At 43.5% G+C, this 19,597-nt stretch overlaps 1 protein-coding gene and 1 pseudogene across 3 annotated transcripts in view; one reads left to right on the forward strand and one right to left on the reverse strand.

The window, feature by feature from the left end:
• Window positions 1-19,079, reverse strand: part of LOC120871986 (zinc finger protein 160-like) — a 31,863-nt gene extending 12,784 nt beyond the window's left edge. For all 3 annotated transcript variants that reach the window (XR_005723143.1, XM_040252096.1, XM_040252097.1), the window contains exons 1-4: window positions 18,968-19,079; window positions 17,013-17,071; window positions 6,338-6,409; window positions 4,970-5,052 (exon numbers count right to left, since the gene is read on the reverse strand). Coding sequence is in view for 2 of the 3 variants with exons in the window: in XM_040252096.1 (XP_040108030.1) it covers window positions 4,970-4,984 (15 nt within the window). In the remaining variant the exon portion in view is untranslated. The remainder of the gene's footprint in view (window positions 1-4,969; window positions 5,053-6,337; window positions 6,410-17,012; window positions 17,072-18,967) is intronic.
• On the forward strand, window positions 548-946 carry LOC120872981 (annotated as a pseudogene).
• Window positions 19,080-19,597: the final 518 nt, after the last annotated feature.

Raw genomic sequence — 19,597 nt, forward strand, 5'->3', positions numbered from 1 at the left:
ATATTATGTTCTACCCAGTGAGTGCAATTCATTATCTAGATGAGGTACAGCATGAGTGGTGTCTTCAGAGATGACAAAGTCCATGGCACTTTTAATGGAAAGGTCAAAATTTTCAGGTATGATGTTGATAACAGCAGCAAGGACCAAAAGTGTCTGAAGGCTTCCTGTTGCTCTAAATTACTGTAGTCTTACTCTGAACATTAAATAAGTACTTTACAGGCAAGAACCTGTCATCAATATAATAGCTCATTAAAGAACCATCTGTTCCCACCTTAGAGAAGAAAACCTGTGTCACAGACACTCTGAGAAACTTGACTCAGATCAAGAAGCTAAGAAATGTTACATGAAGCACCTGAACTCAGAAGCTTGGGCTCAGCAACTGATGCTTAAGCATCTAACAGTGAAGTAATAAGAGAACATTAAAAGTCCTTTGACAGAGGGCTCCTAAAGAAAACTTGAAAGAAGTCCAAAGTGAGCCTCTTCCCTGCCTCTCTGTCTTCTCTGCAGGGGGAGCAGCTCTCGGGCCTCGGGCCTTCATCCCTTGAAAATGGACACCTGTGCCAAATTAGTCTCTACCCCCTCCCTGATCGGGAGAACCTCCCCCCTGTTGAGTGATCACTGTCCACAGTGGTGGTGAAGGACTGGAGACACTGACTGATGAGAGCCACAGCAGCTTGGCAGCCCCAGGTCCCTGGACCATCTCACTTATTCTTAGTCACAGCTTCCAAACCAGTGCCATTTCAAGGGACTTTGAAACAGAAGCCAAGTTCCCTGGAGCTGGAGCTGCCATAGCAGGGGTGGCTGGCTTCAGGGCTGGAAGTGGGACTGTGTTCGGGAGCCTCATCACTGTTATCCCAGGAACCCTTCTCTGAAACAGTAGCTCTTCTACGCCATGGGCTTGGCCCTCTCAAAGGCCATGGGGCTCTTTTGCCTGATGGTGGTCTAGCTCATCTTCTTCACGATGTGAAGCAGCTGTTTCCACCTCCCATAGTTCTTTCTCCTGTGTCTGCCCTGTATGTTCCCTTTCCTGTAAGTCCCCAGGCAGCCTGGGGAAAGTGGTGGGTTCACGGTTTGACAGAAGGAAAACAAATAAATATTGTATTAATAATTAAAAAAAAAAGTCCAAGGTGAACAATGTGAAATGGCATGAAAGGTCTTATAGACGTGAATACAGAAACACAACTGTTAGTAATTTACTACTTAAAACACTAACAGGATTTTTAGAAAATTTCAACACCACAGATTATACTGATAACATAATTTCAACTGAAAAAAAAAAAGGTGATATGTAGTTTTTAAATCATGATGTCTTCTACCTAAACTGCAGACTTGCACATGCATGCATGCTTATCTATAAAAAATTAACTGAAATGAGAGGATTCATCTTTTGACAAATTTTTTGGACAATTTTATATCATTCTTTTATTCACATGTGTTTCAGCATCTTTCAGAAAATAAAAATGTATCCTTTGCACTCAGTTGAGTTTGTCAACAGGATTCTATACTAGGCTACCCAAAGAAAACTGGTAAAAGCATTAAAAAAAAAAAAAAAGAATACTTGAACTCAATTCATAATAAAATTACCATATACAAAGATACAAACATAATTTTATCCATTTAGATTTACATAGCAAGGCATTAACAGAAGCCAAAGACTTTCTTTGCTTTTTTTTCCATTAATAAAACAGTGATTTGAAATTAGAAGAGTCATTACATTATGACCAAAAAAATTTATCAGAATAGCAAATTAAAAAAAATTTCTTGGAGAATTAAAAATCATGGCAAAAATAATATGGAAAAAATATAGTTATTAAGCAAGAGTATCTGAAGAAACATCATGATAGGAAGGAAATATTCAATACATTCCTTCTGAAATTATAGTGGCATGAAAGGAGCTGTCCAGGGTGCCTGTCTTTCACCACCATATGATGCACAGGAGCAGGGGCCACTAGAAGAACTAACAGGAGGAATAAACCAGGGCAAGAGACACAGAGTTTGTCAGAGAGTTGAAACAGGTAGTACTCACAAACCTAAGGACATGCAAAGGTGAAGTGAAAGGATGAAAAAGACAGTCCATCCTAAAGAGAGCAGGGGAGACTGTTATATCACACAAAATAAACTGTAGAAAAACAAAAGTGCAATGAGATAAATATTGCATAATGATAAAATGGTCAATTTACCAAAAACCTGTAACAAGTAAAAATATATATACATCTAACATTAGATATCTAAGAAAAATGAAGCAAACATTGAACAGACACATACAGATCACACGGCCCAAGAAAAGCAGAAAACACATGTATCTCAAGGACACAGAAAACATTTTCTATGAGAGACCACATGTTAGGCCAAAATTAACCATTTTAAGAGATTGATACCATAAAAGTATCTTCCCTAACAACAACGAAATAAACACAAGAAAAAAAAGAAAATTCCTCAAATGTGAACATGAAACAATTCACTCTTACACCACAAACGGGTCCAGGAAAAAAAATCACAAGGAAATTTTTAAATACATGGATAAAAACGAAAAGACAACATTACAAAATTTATAGCACACAGAGAACACTGTATTAAAAAGAAAGTCTGAACTGTTAAGTGCTTACAGTAAAAAAAAGAAAAGATCTTAAATCTGAAATCTATTTTTAGACCTCTAGGAAGCAGAAAACAGAAAACAAACTAAACTCAAGTTTAGCAGAAGGAAACATGTAAATAAGAAAGATTAAACCAGAGATACAATAGAAAGTAGAAAAATATAAAAATCAACAAAACAAGAGTTGATGTTTTGAAAAAACTGTATAGGAAAACCCCCACCTTGAATAAGGACAAGAGAAAACAAGATACAAATAACTAAAAACAGATATGAAACAGGAGTGATTACAACTGAGGTCAAAAAGACATGGAAGTAGTATGACCGATAATGCCTCTAAATGACAGAATACAGGAGATACTGGCAAATTCTCAGAAACATACAAACTATTTTACTTATTAAGAAATAAAAAAATTGAGAAGTGTTGAAAGTGAAAGTGTTAGCCACTCAGTCATGTCTGATTCTTTGTGACGTCATGGACTGTAGCCCTCAAGGCTCCTCTGTCCGTGGAGTTTCTCCAGATAAGAATACTGGACTAGAGAGCCATTCCTTTCTCCAGGGAATCTTCCGACCCAGGGATAGAACCTGGGTCTCCCACACTGCAGGCAGATTCTTTACGATTTGAGTCACCAGGGAAGCCCATTATAACTAGAGAGATTTAAAAAGTAGTTAGAAACCTCTAAGAAAAATACAGGACCAAATTCTACCAAACACTTACAGAAGAATTACCATTAATCCTGCTAATTCTATGGAGCAAGCATGGTTCTAATAGTTTGCTGATTTCCCAAAGACACAAGAAAGGAAAACTAGAAAAACTAGAAACCCTGTCGAATACTGATGCAAAATTAAAATACTTGCAAACCAACTTCAACACATATTTAAAAGAACTGGAGAAACAGACGCAGAGAACAGATGGAGGGGGAAGGGGAGGAAGGAGAGGGTGAGATGTATGGAGAGAGTAACAAGGAAACTTACATTACCATATATAAAGTAGAGAGCCAATGTGATTTTGCTGACTGACTCAGGGACTCAAACAGGGGCTCTCTAACAACCTACAGGGGTGGGACAGGGAGGAAGATGGGAGGGAGGGGACATATGTATACTATGGCTGATTCATGCTGGTATATGGCAGAAAATAACAACTTCTGTAAAGCAATTATCCTTCAATTAAAATAATTTAAATAAAGAAAGAAAAAGAACTGACACCATGACCAAATGGATTTTATTCATATAAGGCAAGGAGAAGTCAACATATAAAAATCAACTAATATAACACATTACATTAACAGATTAAAGGGTGGCGGGGGGGGGGGAAACAGGATCAACTCGATGCAGAAAAAAACCATTCGACAACAATTTGACAACCCTTTAAGATGGAACACTCAACAAACTACAAACAATAAATTATACCAACATCAACATAATAAATGCCATTATGAAAAGAGCACAGCAATGGTGGAAAAATGAAAGCTTTTCCTCTGAGGTCAAGAAGGCAAGGATGCACACTCTGCACTGCAGTTCAACAAATCACTGAAACCCTTAGAGAAATTGGATGAGAAAAAGAAATCAAAGGTCCCAAAATTTAAAAAGAAGTAAACATATCTTCTTTCCCACATGACAAAGTTTCATCAGTAAAAATCATAAAGATTACAAAAGAAACATGCTATCTCAAAATAGATTCTTTAATAACTACACAAAGCGTCAATCAACCAATTAACTCATTATCAAAATTACCATGACAATCTTTGTAGAAGCAGAATAAAACATGGTCAAAGTCATAGAACTATTCAAAGAACAAACAGCAAAACTCCTGAAGTAGGAAGATGGCGGTCTTTCTATTTCAACACCTATTATAAGGTAATCAAGATGATGTGGTACTGGTATAAAAACAGACAAACCAACTGAACAGAACACAGTAGTCAGAAATAATTTTTTGTGTATATGTAAGGTATATTCACAAGGATGTCAAGATACACAAAATGGAAAGGACAGGCTCAATTGATCTGATTCCCAGATTTTACCAGCTATTGTGAATACTAACACCTGACTTCCACATGCAGTTTCCTTACCCTGGTTGACTGAGCAGACAGCGCGTCCAGATAGGCCCTAAGCATTCCCTGCTGCCCAACAGCACTGAGACCCCATCCCCAACCCGTGGGTGAGAAGCCCTGCCCTGGACAATGCCCAGGGGAGCCCCCTCACAACGGCCAGGTCACCGGGTCATGGGGAGATGGGATCTAAGTGGAGACGACAGGGCCTGAGGGAAGGCCCCGCGTGAGTGTGCAAGTACAGGAGTCACACAGGACACTCCAGAGTCACACACAATTAGTGAGTCCAGAGAAGGGCATTTCAGGAAGGACAGACTAAATATGACCTTACCTGAGTAAGAGCCATGCCTCACCCCTTTTCTTTCCTCTTTCTTAACTTCAGGGCTTCCTCAGGCAACACGAGTCTTCAGAGGTCTATCATGAAAGTTGAAAACATGCTGTTTAATGCTTAGAGTCAACACATCCCCTTCCTGAGCCCCAACCATACACACACAGGGAAGCCCTCACCATGAGGAACACACAGTCCCCTGTGGCCACTGTCTCAGGAGGGACTCAGGACAGTCAACTTCTGCAGAGACCAACACGGGACTTTCCCACACTTTCCCTCGGATCACACTCCCCTCCTGATGAGGCCTCATGTACACAGCAGCAGGAGGCACCTCTGCTGACCAGGCAATCTCCTTCAGGTCACACAGCAGGCCCCGATCCATCCCCACTCAGAACAGAGCACCCCCTCCTCAGCCCAGATCTCAATCCTCAGGACTGGGAGGACTCAAGAGTCCTGATCCTCAGTGAGGGATCCAGACTGGAATCAACTGGGGCATCTTAAACATTCTTGAACTGTGGAGCAACACAAACTACCTGAAGGGGAACCTCTGGTCAGAGGGTACAAAACGTGTGTCGGGACTCGCGTTAGGCATTTGTGACAAAATGGAGGCATGGCCCCAACCTCCTCTCCTTTTCCCGCAGGCACGGACCTGGGATGAAGGAGTCAGGGCATGTGATTCTAGCTTGTTTTTTCTTTCCTCGGTTGAGTTGACTGAAAAGAATGTTAAGGTGCTTATTGTCCTTGAGAGGAGCATGAGAAGGCACAAAGCCTTCTGCAGTTGTGCCCAGAGAATAATCCATAAAGTTAACCATTGACATTTGTTCAAGGATCTTTACAAGAGTGTTCAGGCTGAGCATGTAGACCGCAGCTTGAGGCCATGGGAAGGATGGTCATCTGAGACCTAATTGTTTGGGAAATGTTTATGGCAATGGAAGTTTGCCAAATTTAGCATTTAGGAATAATTAAGAATACTTAGAAGCTAAAAATTTAAGGAATGTGGTAGTGCTAGCATGTTTTACTATAGCTTATACAGATTAGGAATTTCAGAGATACCAATAGCTAGAAGCCTTTTTAGGAGATAGTGAGCTTAGGATGCTAGGGGCAAACACAATTTAAAAAGATAAGAAATAAACTGAGGAATGTGGTATGCAGCCCAGAAATAAGCATGAGTTACGATGTTATGACAAGTTAAAGTAAACAGGATTCTGAGAGAATCGATGAAGCAGAAACTCTTGTTTGAAGGGCAACAATGTTTTATGGAGATAATAAATCTGGGTGAGGTGAAACTGAAAATGCCAAACCTCTGACTTAATGTTTTTCTCAAAGTATAAAAGAGAACCTGAATCTTGAAATAAACATGTAGTCCTGTACCTTAAGTCAGAGGCTGCATCATTCTCTGCCGACACCGCTCATCTCTTCAGGATGATTCCCTGGCTGCTGGAGCTGGACTCCGGCACATGTCTATGCAAAATGCGTCATCAATGAAACATGAACCCTGTACTGAGCACCATTCAGAGGAGAAAAGCACCCCCCAACTCTCTTTTTCATTCCAAGCCTTACTAAGGTGTAAGTAACAAAAATGGTATAAAGTGATCATGTGATAGACTCATACACTGAATAATTATTATAGTGGAGTAAGTTACACTTCCACCTATGACCACAATGTTTTATTTCTCTCTGGGTGAATTTCAAGGATATAGAAACACTACCGGCAGGATGCGGTACCTCAGATCCCCAGAACTCACTATTTTACAACAGAAAATCTCCACTCTTTGACTACGAGTGCCCCATTTCCCCCTCCACCCACCTCCTGGTAACAGCCTAATTACTCAATGGCTCTATGAGTTTGAAAATTCTAGTTTCCACATAGGGTCTGTCCTCCTTTGTCAGGCTTATTTAACTTGGCATAATGTTCTCTAGGTTCACTCATTCTGGCATAAATGCAGGATTCTTGATTTTTATATTTATATACAGAGAAAAAATAGTTCATGAATATACAGTATATAATAAATATTTCTATACTACACTTTTGTAACCTATTCTTTTGTCAAGAGACATCTGGGTTATGTCTATGCCTTGGTTACTGCAAATCCAGTTACACTCATGGGACTGTGGACATATCCCTGAAAAACTGATTGCTTTTCCTTTGGATATCTGTCAGAAATGGGTTTGACAGACTGTAGGCCTGTTCTATATTAATTTGTTAAGGAACTTCCATCTTATTTTCCAACATAGCAGCACCATTTACACTACCACCAACAGTGCAGTTAAGATTCCATGTTTTCTATACTGTGACTGTATGTGTGCTTATTTTGGGAGGGACAGGAGTGGATAACACAGAACCCAGCCTGGCAGCAAGACAGTTGCAGCTGCATCTTCTAGAGGACAAGCCTCCAGGCTGCAGATCACTGTGGCATCGCTGCCCTCTGATTTTTTGGAGCCATCCCCCCCTACATCACAGAACTTTATGATTCTTCTCAGGTTGGGCCTAGAGATCCAAACTGAGCAGGACCATCTTATAACAAGCATTCTGTGATCTTAACCTAGTGCTCCTCTTTTCCCAGTGGGACTGAAACAAAGTTCCAAACTTTCATGGTGTCCAACAGAGTGTCCACAGAGCCTATAATGAGCCTCTAACCCTCTTATACAAACACCAAGCCCTGATAGCTCATGCATGAGGCAAAATACAAAAGAGGACACCCAAGGATCCACAGACACAAGACACCATATTTTCATTTACAGTGAGTGATCCAGGTCAAACATTGAAATTTCCAAAGACTATGAAAAAGAGGGATAATTCCAATGATGCACAGGGCCCCTGAGACCTCAGCATCTTCCAAGGAAACATTCCAGATTCTCTTGGTATCTTCCCAAATGCACATGAACCTTTCTGCACCGGCAACGCCAAGTACACAATGATACCAAAGTTGATGCAAAAAATGACCTGAGATTTTCCCTGTTACTCTACGGTGCCTGCCTGCTAAAAGAGCCAACAAAAGCCAGGGAGTGGAGTGGATGCTGGGGGCACCTGCTAGAACCAGCTCCTCAAGCCCAAGGCTCCCATTCTCCTGCACACACAGCTGCCTGCGGGCTCAACCCAGGCCTCATTCTAACAGTGGAAAAGACATCTCTTGGCTGAATTCCACGTCCTTCATTGCTGCTCACGTGTGGTCATGAGTTGTCAAATCAAACCTGTGCAGGCAAATGTCAGCCTCAGCACTGCTGTCCCGGGGAACACGAGCTCAGGCAGGAGAACCTCAAACCACTCCATGCGGGCTCTCCAACAAACCCGCTTCCAGGTGCTCCAGCCTGAATGGAGACATTCTCTTCCAACAGATCCACACACCCCTGGTCCCTGCAACTACACTTGGGATGGGTGCACGCTCCATTCACTGGGCTCACCTTGATGCCCCCAAGTACTGCCACAACCATCCTGCAGACCCCACCAGGCTCCCTCTGCTTTCCCCATTTGTCTACCTCTCCTCCCTGATGACTGGACTAAGCAAGACTAAAGTGCACAGGGGTTTCCTGGCAAAGGGGGTCACAAGAAGAGTGCCCACGAGCTACCACCCAAAGGACACTGCACATGCAGTATGAAAATCAAGAGACTGGCCCTCCTGCGAAAGTCTGCCTCCACCTGGGGACATTATGGAGTCCACGTACAAAGGCATTTGAGATGAGGAAGTCTCAAAGCAAGGGTCTCCAGGTCTCACTCTCTCCTGTTTTCTCCACCCACACCTACTTGCAAGATATTCTAGCTCTTGGGGGGCATAGGGGGCAGCATCTCCTTCCTGCCCCATTAGGTTTTGGATTTCTGCTCATCCTCAGTGCACTGAAATCACAACGCTGACACAGAGCACATAAACTCCTAGATGGTAAACCTGCTGTCCACGATGGCGACTGGTCCTAGATGGACAGAGCTTAGATCTGGGGGCTGCAGAGGACTAAACCCAGCAGACTAAACATGGGGACATCTTAGCCCACTGCTTGAGGACACCAGTTCTGTAGGGCTTTTCAGGACTTCCTACATTTCTTGGCTCATCTTTTGAGTAATTAAGTACTCACATGGGTTAAAGATCAATTACAGCTGAAATGTCCAGAACATGGGAAACATCTTCGTCACCTGCCCTGCTCTCTTGGTCTTCCCTGAGGATTATTCAGCCCAACCCATAGTCCTGTCATCTACAGACATTTCCAGTAACAGGTACTGCAGCCACGCTGGAAAGAAGAGGAATACTATGAGCCCTAAAAAAAGGGGAACCAGGAAGGACTCAAAATAACCCATGAAGAAGGGCATTAATTTCTGCTGATGGCAACTGATACAGAGGCAATAAACCTGGGTAACATGAGAGAGACTGTTAGGAGGGGATGGAGAGACCTCTCTGAGCCTAGACTTGAAGGGTGACAAAGGGCCCGAGGCACAGTGACATGAAGGTGAGAAAAGGAACTACAATGTCAGACAGAAATGGTTTGGGTATTTGGAAACAGAGAAAAGGTAAATGAGACCAGGACAGGCTGAACCACGAGCAAAGGGTCAATTCCCAGGATGAGGTTGGAGACACTGACAGGGCCCTGAGCTTGACAGACGGCTGTGGAGAAACAGCGAGGAGTCAAGCTTTTGACCCAAGAACAAATGAAAGCCAGTGGAGGTCTGAATGTCAGGACGTAAAAAAAAAATCTCCCTTCAGATTTAGCCTTATTCATAGAAGTCATCTAATTCTGAGCCTGTGATCCTGCCTCCATCCTACAGTTTGTTTTTCATTCAGGGAGGACTGGGATCTGTTTACAATTCTAATTATCATGAGAAACTTCCTCCAAACCAGAACTGCCACACACAGACACACAGCCAATTTGGCTAATCATTTCAGGGGTCAGTGTTGTTCACGATCAGAGATTCTGGTCTAGTCTCTCATCTGCATGTTACAAGTGGGCTCCCTCAGGCCCTGAGAGAAGCCGTTTATGAGAAGGTCTGAGCTGAGTGAAGAGAACCAGGTATAACTAAATAATGAAATGGTAGGCTGAAACAAGGGGGCCAAGTTTGTCCTTATTGCCCATCCCATTTAAGACCAGGAACATCTGTCATGTATCTGAGCAAAAGAAACTTTTCTTTCAAGATAGGGTCAAACTGATACCAAGCAGGGAATTCTTTATTATACGACTGCAGTAAAATATTTTTAAAATACAGAATTGCAAATATATATCCACTGGGACAACAAACATTGTAAGGGGTCAGCTAGGGAATAGGATCTGAGCAATCTTTTTCATTATGAAGAGAGAGGCTCTGTTGGAAGGTTCCAGGTCAATCCAGCCCATCCTTCCTCATTTGCACAGAAAAGTCACAAAGGGACCTGAGGGAAGCATCTTCATATCACTGCACAGCTCACTTTTTTTCACTGATCATAGAAAATGGAGAAAGCAGACTATTAGACTAACCAGTTAAACTAGGTGTTTTTTTTTTTTTTTTTTGAAAGGAAAGAATGAAGCACTTTGTTGGTTTTATCATGTTAAATGTTCTTTTCTTTTCCCATTTCTCAAAGAAATGCCTTTAATTTCACAAGATCTAATGTCATACCTCCGTTATTCTCTGGTAAAGAGCTGAGACCAGAAATCCATTTGTGTGTGCACACATAAACACAAACAATTCATGTCTTTGGTAAAACCACCGTTGAAAATAAGTCTATTTTATTACAAGATGTGGAGAGGGTAACAGGCAGGAAGGCCAAGGGTCTCCAAAGGGAGGAAATAGGCTGCAAGTGTCAGACATTTTTATCTCTCTTAAGCAGCAGGAGGAAACAAATTAGCAATATTTTTTTCCTTCTCTATACAAATCTAAAAAGACGTTTCTGAATCAGGACTGAAGGTGCCCGAGAGTCCCCACACAAGCTCCTGTCCTAATTACATCTGAGGAACCCTGGGTATTAATAACTGTGGGGGGCCAATCCGTCGATTTCCTTTTAGATACTGGGCAACTTACTCCATGCTTACTGAAGCCCTTGGTTCACTTCCTTTCCGATCCACTTCCGTAATGGGACTGTCTGGACGAGCCAAAGGGTATTATTTCAGTTATTCTTTATGTTGTAACTGACATTCTGGGCTATTTTCACACGAGTTTCTGATTCTGCCAGAGTCTCCCTCAACCCTTTTGGGGAGGAATATACTGAACAAGGTCCATGCCTCTGTTTTCATAAATATAGAGCCCTCCCTTTCTCTCCCTCTAGTTGAACAAAATGTAAATCCTAGAGTATGCGCTGATGGAAAATCTGTGGGTCAAGCACAAAATGCTATTCCTGTAGTTGTCAAGCTCAAAGTCCCACTTATTTCCACATAAGAAGCAGTATCCACTAAAACATGAGGTTAAGGGTTAAAGCAAATCATCGAAAATTTAAAGGAGCAGGGACTATGAGTTCCCTGTAACGGTCCGTGCAACACTCCTATTTTGGGTATAAAGAAATCAAATGGTAAATGGAGACTAGTTCAAGATTTATGAATAATAAATGAGGCTGTAGTTCCTTTACACCTCATGGTGCCATTCAACCTTATACTCTATTATCTGAAATTCCTGAACGAGCCAAATATTTCTCAGTAATTGATTTGAAAGATGTTTTCTATTCTGTGCCTTTGGTGGAGGAAAGTCAATTTCTATTTGCCTTTGAAGACCCTATGCAGCCAGCTTCTCAGTTAACCTGGACAGTTTTGCCCCAGGGATTTCATGAAAGTCCTCACTTATTGGGACAAAGTTTGTCACAGGATCTACAAAACTTTAATAGCTCCGAAGCGGTGGTGTTACAATATGTAGATGATATTTTGCTCTGTGCTGAGACAGAGGAAACTTGTTCAGGAGCCTCAGAAGATTTCTTAAACTTTCTGACAGGCTGCAGTTATAAGCCATCAAGAGAAAAGGCTCAGCTTTGTCAACAATCTGTTAGATATCTAGGCCTAATCATATCAGAAGGGACTAGGGCCATAGGCCCTGAGAAAATTAAACCCATACTAAATCATCCCCTACCTATTGTTGTAGCCACGCATTCCGGGAAACAAACTCACTCAGAAGGACAATGCAGATAATGGAGTGCAGTTTATTACACCGGCGGACCCAAGGCAGTGTCTCCTCTTAGCCAAGGACCCCGACCAGCATCTGTGAAAATCTTTTATATCCCATGTGTACATTTCTGAACGCACCATTCCAAATTCCTTAAGACTTACACAAACCAAGGAAAATAAAATCCCAATAACCCCATCATTCACGTGCTGTGTGCTCAGTCAAACAATTAGCCAATAATCAATAAACCCGAGGTTACACTCTGATAGATACAGAAAAATTTATGGCCTGTCTGGAGGAAGGGGTGATTAGTATATGTTTTCTCTTAGGTGATGAGTAACCTAGATATGATAAGGTTCCCCTGTCTGGTGGGGGTCTTATCCTGTTGCTGTTTTCACAGACACTAAACACAGAGTTCAGAGTCCATTGGAAAGGTGGCTGAGCTTGAGCAGCATAAACAGACCTAAGATGGAGTCCAGACCCTATGAATTTCTTCTTCATTCCCCCCTCCTGATGCTCTTAACTCATATTATGAGCATCATTCATAGGGATATATTGCACCCTGGCTCTCCGACCAATTTGGGAGAATGACATCAACCTTCGGGTTACAAAGTTCATAATACATTGTAAAATTCAGGGTCCACAAAGCAGAACTATCAAGGCAACTGTAACAGTGGTAAATACAGTTTTCCACCAATCACCCTTCACCCAAGATAGGACCGAAGTCCAGAAAGGAATGTTTTCATTTGACATTGTTTTTACCTGGTTTTTCATGTCATCTAAAGCAGTCGATACATTGCCAGATAAGTCAGGAATGTATTCACAACATTCAACCTTAATTATAGCACAGGTCTCTCCCTGAGCAGCAGTGAGTATGTCCAAAGCCATTCTATTATGAATTACTGGTTTTCTCATTTGGAGTTGCTCTTTTAAGACTTGGATGGCTTTTGTTCTATCTAGGAGGACCTGTTTTGTAAAATTAGTCAAGGCCTCTACTTTAATCATGATATCTGTTGTCCCTATAGAGGGTACAAATAAGGCAGCAATATACTCATACCATTGAAACACAGATCTTGTCCACCTAGCATGTAAATAAGGTAGATTTACCGGTTGTTGTAGGTTAGGCTTTTGTTACACTGGCATTTATATCAAATGTAACCCCATGACCCAAGTCTATTGACATTGGGATCTAAAAACATTGGGATCTGGGGGCCCATCCCTCGAGCCCCTCTGGGAAGGCCCTTACCAGGTTATTCTTTCTTCTTCCACAGCTGTCAAAGTGCCAGGAATTGATTCATGGGTACATCACACTTGAGTTAAGAGGTGGCACCCTGACCAGAACTAAGTGACTTCACTTTACGTCTTTACTTTCTATGCCCTACTTTGTACTTTTCAGATGGGCTTGATAATCTATGTGAGCCTACTTCTGCTGACTCCAAAAATCCTGAGTGTGCCCTTTGATCCTCAAGACAATGCCTTCCTGTCCTGGGCTCACTCCTATGCTGCATTCCACAATTGGGTCTGTGGAGTGCTCCCCTCTACATCATGAAAGGCTTTTGTGGTGGACATCTCCACTTCAAGAAAAAGCCTTTCTCCAAGTCTGCGAATACCTTCAACAACAATCATATGTGATGCCTCTTCGTCATCTGATGACCAACCCTAAAATGGACTGGTGCAACAGTTTGTACTTTAACTATGGACATAATGTGACATATGGACAAATGGTTGTGTTAGGGGAAGCACACTGATTGAAACCACCCACCCTGGCCAGGCACCATAGTAACTATGTGCATGAGTTGTTTTATGACAGGAGATCCTGATAAGGAATATGGAACTAATGAACCACCACCAACCTGAAGAGTTCGGGAAAGGTCGAAAGGAGACATGGAGTGTCTGTCCACTTCCCAGAATCCCTCTCGCTAGCATCCATCTTGGCTGAGCCATGCATGCGCCACCAGGAAAGACTCTGAATTAGAATGATTGGCCAAAGACCACCCGGAAACTAATCTCATCACCATAAAACCCAAGACTGCAACCCATGCGGCAGAGCAGTTCTCCTGGGTTCCCTTACCCTACTGCTCTCCACCCGGGTGCCCTTTCTCAATAAAATCTCTTGCTTTGTCAGCACATGTGTCTCCTCAGACAATTCATTTCCAAGTGTTAGACAAGAGCTCAGTTTCAGAGCCTGGAAGGGGTCCCCCTTCCTGCAATAGTTGCTCAAGCTCCTGCTACTGTTGCAGCTGCTTCCAACTACTATTTGGGGGCCCTGGATCAGACATCTTTGGTATGAGAGTTAGGAGAATATGTTGCCTCATCGATTTAAGGACAATGCCCCTTGTCAGCTCGGAAGCAGTTATGGAACGAGAACGATGCCCCTTTTCACTAGGCAACATTCTTCTTCTAAAAGAAAAGGGGGGACTGAGAGGGTAACAGGCAGGAAGGCCAGGGGTCTCCAAATGGAGGAAATAGGCTGCAAGTGTTAGACATTTTTATCTCTCTTAAGCGGCAGGAGGAAACAAACTAGTGATACATTTTTCCTTCTCTATACAAATTTAAAAGGAGGTTTCTCTTAACATACTTGTTGCCATGATGACGGTTGCACCTGAAGTTAACTATTCTCAAACCTTGAGTTAACCAATCCATTTTTCTTATGGAAATGTTTGTCTTAACCTATGTGAATGGCCTATGCACTTACCCCAGACTCTGTCTTCAAGTCGGTTCCGCCTAATGGCTAAGAACCTACTTCACAAACCAGTATGTTATACTCAGATGTTGTTCCCCTAATCTATGTAAACAAAACTATTTGTATGGTAATCTGCCTTCTACAAGATTCAAGTTAATCATTTTATGGCCTGGGATGAATCATCTGGTGCCAAGATTATCCCAAAATGCATTTTATGGATGAGGGGCTGCCGGGAGCCAGCGTGAGGAATTCCACCCGTGACAAGCTCATGCGGCAGAGCTCTGATGGCAAGGCTAATCAGACCTGAGGTTTTCCCCCTGGAATTTCCTGAGCATCCACCCCCTAAAAAATAAGAATCTGCCTGCTTTTCCACTCTTCTGACATTCTCTGGAAAAAGTCAATTCAGGGCTCTCATCTTCTGCATTTGAAAGAGTGTTTCAATCCAAAAACCCCTCTGATGGCTTTCTAGCCTGCCTGCAGGCTGCGCATGTGATTGTTTGAGGCCTCCCAACTGTGGGGGACACAGGAAGCATAAAACATCCTAGGAATGTCGAGGCTTCCTAGGAGTCAAAATCATTAGAATAGGACCAATTGAAGGTTTCATTTGTTGAGCCAATACTTGCTGCCAAATTCTCTATCTTTAATTTTTAGGTATAGTTGGTATATAGAAAAACAGGTAGTAGACCTGATATTAGCAACACTAGATCTTTGAGTTAAGTACCTTCTTTGTTATAACCCACTGCACCTTTGTTCTATAGGAATGTAACTTTTTTTGTACTTTGAGGGTGATGCAGAGTAAAGAGGAAACACTTCTAGGGAAAAGGAGTTTTCTGGACAATTATCCAGGAAGAGAGCCATAAAAATGTTAACAAGCCTCTTGGCCAGAAGATAATGTAAGCCACCTGAGACCTTTTGTATACGGGAGGGTATGCAAAAAGAAGGCCTCGTCTCAATGAGGGTCAGGACTGCTGCCCCTGCATAACTCTTTTTCTCTATGTACAACTTGGGGTATATAAGCTGATTTTGAAAAATAGTTTTTGGAGTCTTGCACCGATGCTGGGCTTCCCCATGTCGTTCTTTTCTTTTTCCGGCTGAATTCCCACCTGGAGCAGGGAGGCTCATCATGTCTACTTATTTTTCCCGGCTTCTAAGATCCGTAAGAGAGAGAGCCCAAGGCGGGGCACTCTCCGATATTCAAACAGATGCCGGTGGCCCTATGTAGATGGTGCAAACCTCTTGTCTCGAGATTTTCTTCCTAATCTAATCTTATCTCTAAACAAATACGTTTTCCACGCCGTCCACCCTTCGAATTCCCTGGATCCACCGGGGCTGGACCCCCGCAAGGGGCCTGGTGCCATTCTGAGTTTTAAAACCTTCCTTTCCTTCATTAACAGACTGCTAGTGACTATAATGGGCTTCCCTGGTGGCTCAGAGGTTAAAGTGTCTGCCTGGAATGCAGGAGACCTGGGTTCGATCCCTGGGTCTGGAAGATCCCCTGGAGAAGGAAATGGCAACCCACTCCAGTACTCTTGCCTGGAGAATCCCATGGAGGGAGGAGCCTGGTAGGCTACAGTCCATGGGGTCTCTAAGAGTTGAACACGACTGAGCGACTTCACTTTCACTTAGTGACTATAATGGCACCTCAGTCCAGTACTCTTGCCTGGAAAATCCCATGGATGGTGGAGCCTGGTAGGCTACAGTCCATGGGGTCGCTAAGAGCAGGACACCACTGAGCAACTTCACTTTCACTTTTCACTTTCATGCACTGGAGAAGGAAATGGCAATCCATGCCAGTATTCTTGCCTGGAGAATCCTAGGGACAGAGGAGCCTGTTGGGTTGCCGTCTATGGGGTCGCACAGAGTCGGACACAACTGACACGACTTAGCAGCAGAAGCAGACCCTCCATTCTTAATCCTCTTCCACCTCCCTCCTCACCAGATCTCTCTGGGTTGTTCCAGAGCACTGGCTTTGGGTGCCCTGCTTCGTGCATGGAACTTGCACTGATCATTCTATTTTACATATGGTAATTTACATGTTTCAGTGCTATTCTCTCAAATCATCCCACCCTCACCTTCTCCCACTGAGTCCAAAAGTTTGTTCTTTACATCTGTGTCTCCCTTTGTTGCTCTGCATGTAGGATCACTGGTACCATCTTTCTAAATTCCATATACATGCATTAATATACAGTATTTGTCTTTCTCTTTCTGACTTGTTTCACTCTGTATAATAGGCTCTAGTTTCATTTAACTCATTAGAACTGATAAACGAGGTGACACTTTTGCTAAGTATGGCACAAAATAGTCTAAGATGATTTACTACTTACCAAAGAAAATTTCAAATGTATGAGATGAAGGGAAGAAAGCACTCAGGCAAGGAATGAATCTGAAAAAAATTTGAAAAAATAAAAAACTGAGAATTATTTTTAATCTAAAAATCTGGTGTCAAAGTTTAAAAAAATGTGGAGAATAATCACATTTAGAAAAGGATGATAAGACTAGAATACTGGAAACTAAAAAAGCTTATTTCTGAAGTTAAAAATGAGAACAGAAACTGAATGAATTAAGACCTATTTCAAGCTACAAAAAGCACCATACATAAAGAAAGGAGAAAACATGAATCCGTTTTTTAAAAAAAGTGTTCCTTTAAAAATGCTACCCAATAATGATACAGTGGATAAGAATCTGCCTGACAATGCAGGGGACATGGGTTCTATCCCTGGTTCAGGAAGATCCCACAAGGACAAGCAACTAAGCCTGTGCACAACTACTGAGCCTGTGCTTTAGAACCTGGGAGCCACAACTCCTGAGCCCATGGCACAGCACAGCCAAAAAAATTCATTAAAAAAAAAAAAAAAAGCTACCACAGAGTGATACTCTAGAGTCAGTCATTTCTTGCCCCAGGTCTCTTCTTCCCTGACCTCTATCTTATGATAGGACAAGGGAAGGGGGTCACTCACAACTCAGCGAATCAAGCCACTGCCCCAAGCACAACAGGGTTTGCAAATGAAAGTCATCTTCTCCCACAAGTAATAAAAAAAGACACAAGCCTTATAGACAGGAGTTTTGAAATTCTCATCCTCCTCTGTATAACTAAAAAAATCATCTGTATCCAAACAACTGGCCACACCTGGATCGCGCTTACCCCTCTGTTCACCTCGCTCCCTATTTCATCTGGGTCTCGGTGTCTCTTTCTCCCCCTCTGCTCTCCTGCTGTTCCCGTCTTATTTCCTCCCTCACACGTGTCCTGTCCCAGGCTGCTGCTATTCATTCCCCCTCAAAACGCTCTCTCTCCAACCTTCCTGAGTCTTTCAAAAATCCATACCTATGTCTGCCTCTCTCTTCCCCCATTTCGGCTCCCTCTCTGCGCTCCAGATTACTCCCCTCCTCTCGCTGTGACTCTCCCTGCCTCCTCACTCTCTGGCAGGCCATGCGGCTATGCTTCCTTCCAGCCCTTTCTTCCTCTGCTCCTTACCTCTTTCTCTGCCAGCACCATAAAACTGGCCACCTCAGACTGAGACTTGAACCCACGTGGCGGGACTCCAACCGGGTGAAAACACAACTCGGGACTCAAACCTGGCCAAAACACAGTTAGGGACTCTCGACCTCTGACGTTCCTCATCGCCCTTCGCCTCCCCGCTCCCATCACTGAGACAGGGCAGTTCTCCCTGTGCTGTTTTCCAATCCCTGGAGATCTGGCTTTTTAATTTATTAATACTTCTCTATTTTACAGCACTGGCTGTCACATGGCTGGCCCAGGTCACCTACCCTACGCGGGGTGAGGGGACGGGCTGACAGGAAAGGGGGGCCTGCGGGGCAGAAGGAGCGGCCTGAGGAGACGCGAGGACAGAGGGGCTGGGAGGGAGGGGGCTCAGGAGCGGGCGGCCTCTCCGGAATCCCGGGACCAGGCAGAGGGCGCAGCCTCTCCGCGAGCGGGGGCGACGGGCTCTGCCTCCAGGGGTGGAAAAGGCGACGCGGCGGGGCGCGACTCCAACTCGCGAGAGAGGGCTTTACTTGACGAGGCCAGAGATTTTTTTTAAAAAAAGGGTTTTAAGCAGGAAAATGTCGCCAGAGGCGGTGTCTACGCGCACCGAGGCCCGAAACCGCCTCAGAAACACTTAAAACCCAAACGAAAAGATAACTGGGCCGCAACGGCAGCGTCTATCCGGGGCCGAGCACCGGGTACCAGGGTTTTCAGGTCGAGGAGAATTCCCACACCAGGAGGACGAGTGAGCGGGGGCGGAGGTGGGGATTGGAGGGGTGGCGAGCTCTGCAAACTTACTCTAGAAGGAAGCTTAGGCGCCGCTCGGGGACCTCGGCTCCGCGCTCTCCAACTTCCGACTCTGTGTGAAAGGGCTTTTGTATTAGAGCTTCAGACGAGGAGCGGGAAGAGCAGCCGCCGCGCGCACTGCTCGTGGGAGGGGCGGGCCGCGGAGGGGGCGGGGCCTGTTACCTTGACAGCAATAAGTTACCGTCTGTAACTGCTCAGGTAAAACTTTCAAGTTATGTCGGAAGCCGAGATACTTCTTCTTAAGGCTAAAAGGGTTTATTCTCAATAAAAAGCTGTTTTTCACAGCATGTTGTGCTCCGATCCTGCTAGTGAGGCTGAAGCAATGCAGAGATCTGGGAACTTGGGCAGTTATGGGACTAGTCTCTATATTACAAATGCAAAACTCTGCCTGGGTAGAAATGGGCTATTCCCTACTGACACCCTACAAAACAGCAAACAGCATAGTGCTGAGTTCAACAAACTCAGGGTTAGTACCTGGGTGTCTGAGATGGAGGACTTAAGGGATGTGATCATTTGGGTCACTAACCACAGCCTTTCAAGAGCAAGACACTTTAAATGATTATAAACTGCGTTATTGTTTCTTTTATCCAACGTGTTTTAATTATTTCCCTTCCTAAACTC

This window comes from Oryx dammah, unplaced genomic scaffold, assembly GCF_014754425.2.
Source record: "Oryx dammah isolate SB20612 unplaced genomic scaffold, SCBI_Odam_1.1 HiC_scaffold_13, whole genome shotgun sequence".
NCBI classification, from domain to species: domain Eukaryota; kingdom Metazoa; phylum Chordata; class Mammalia; order Artiodactyla; family Bovidae; genus Oryx; species Oryx dammah.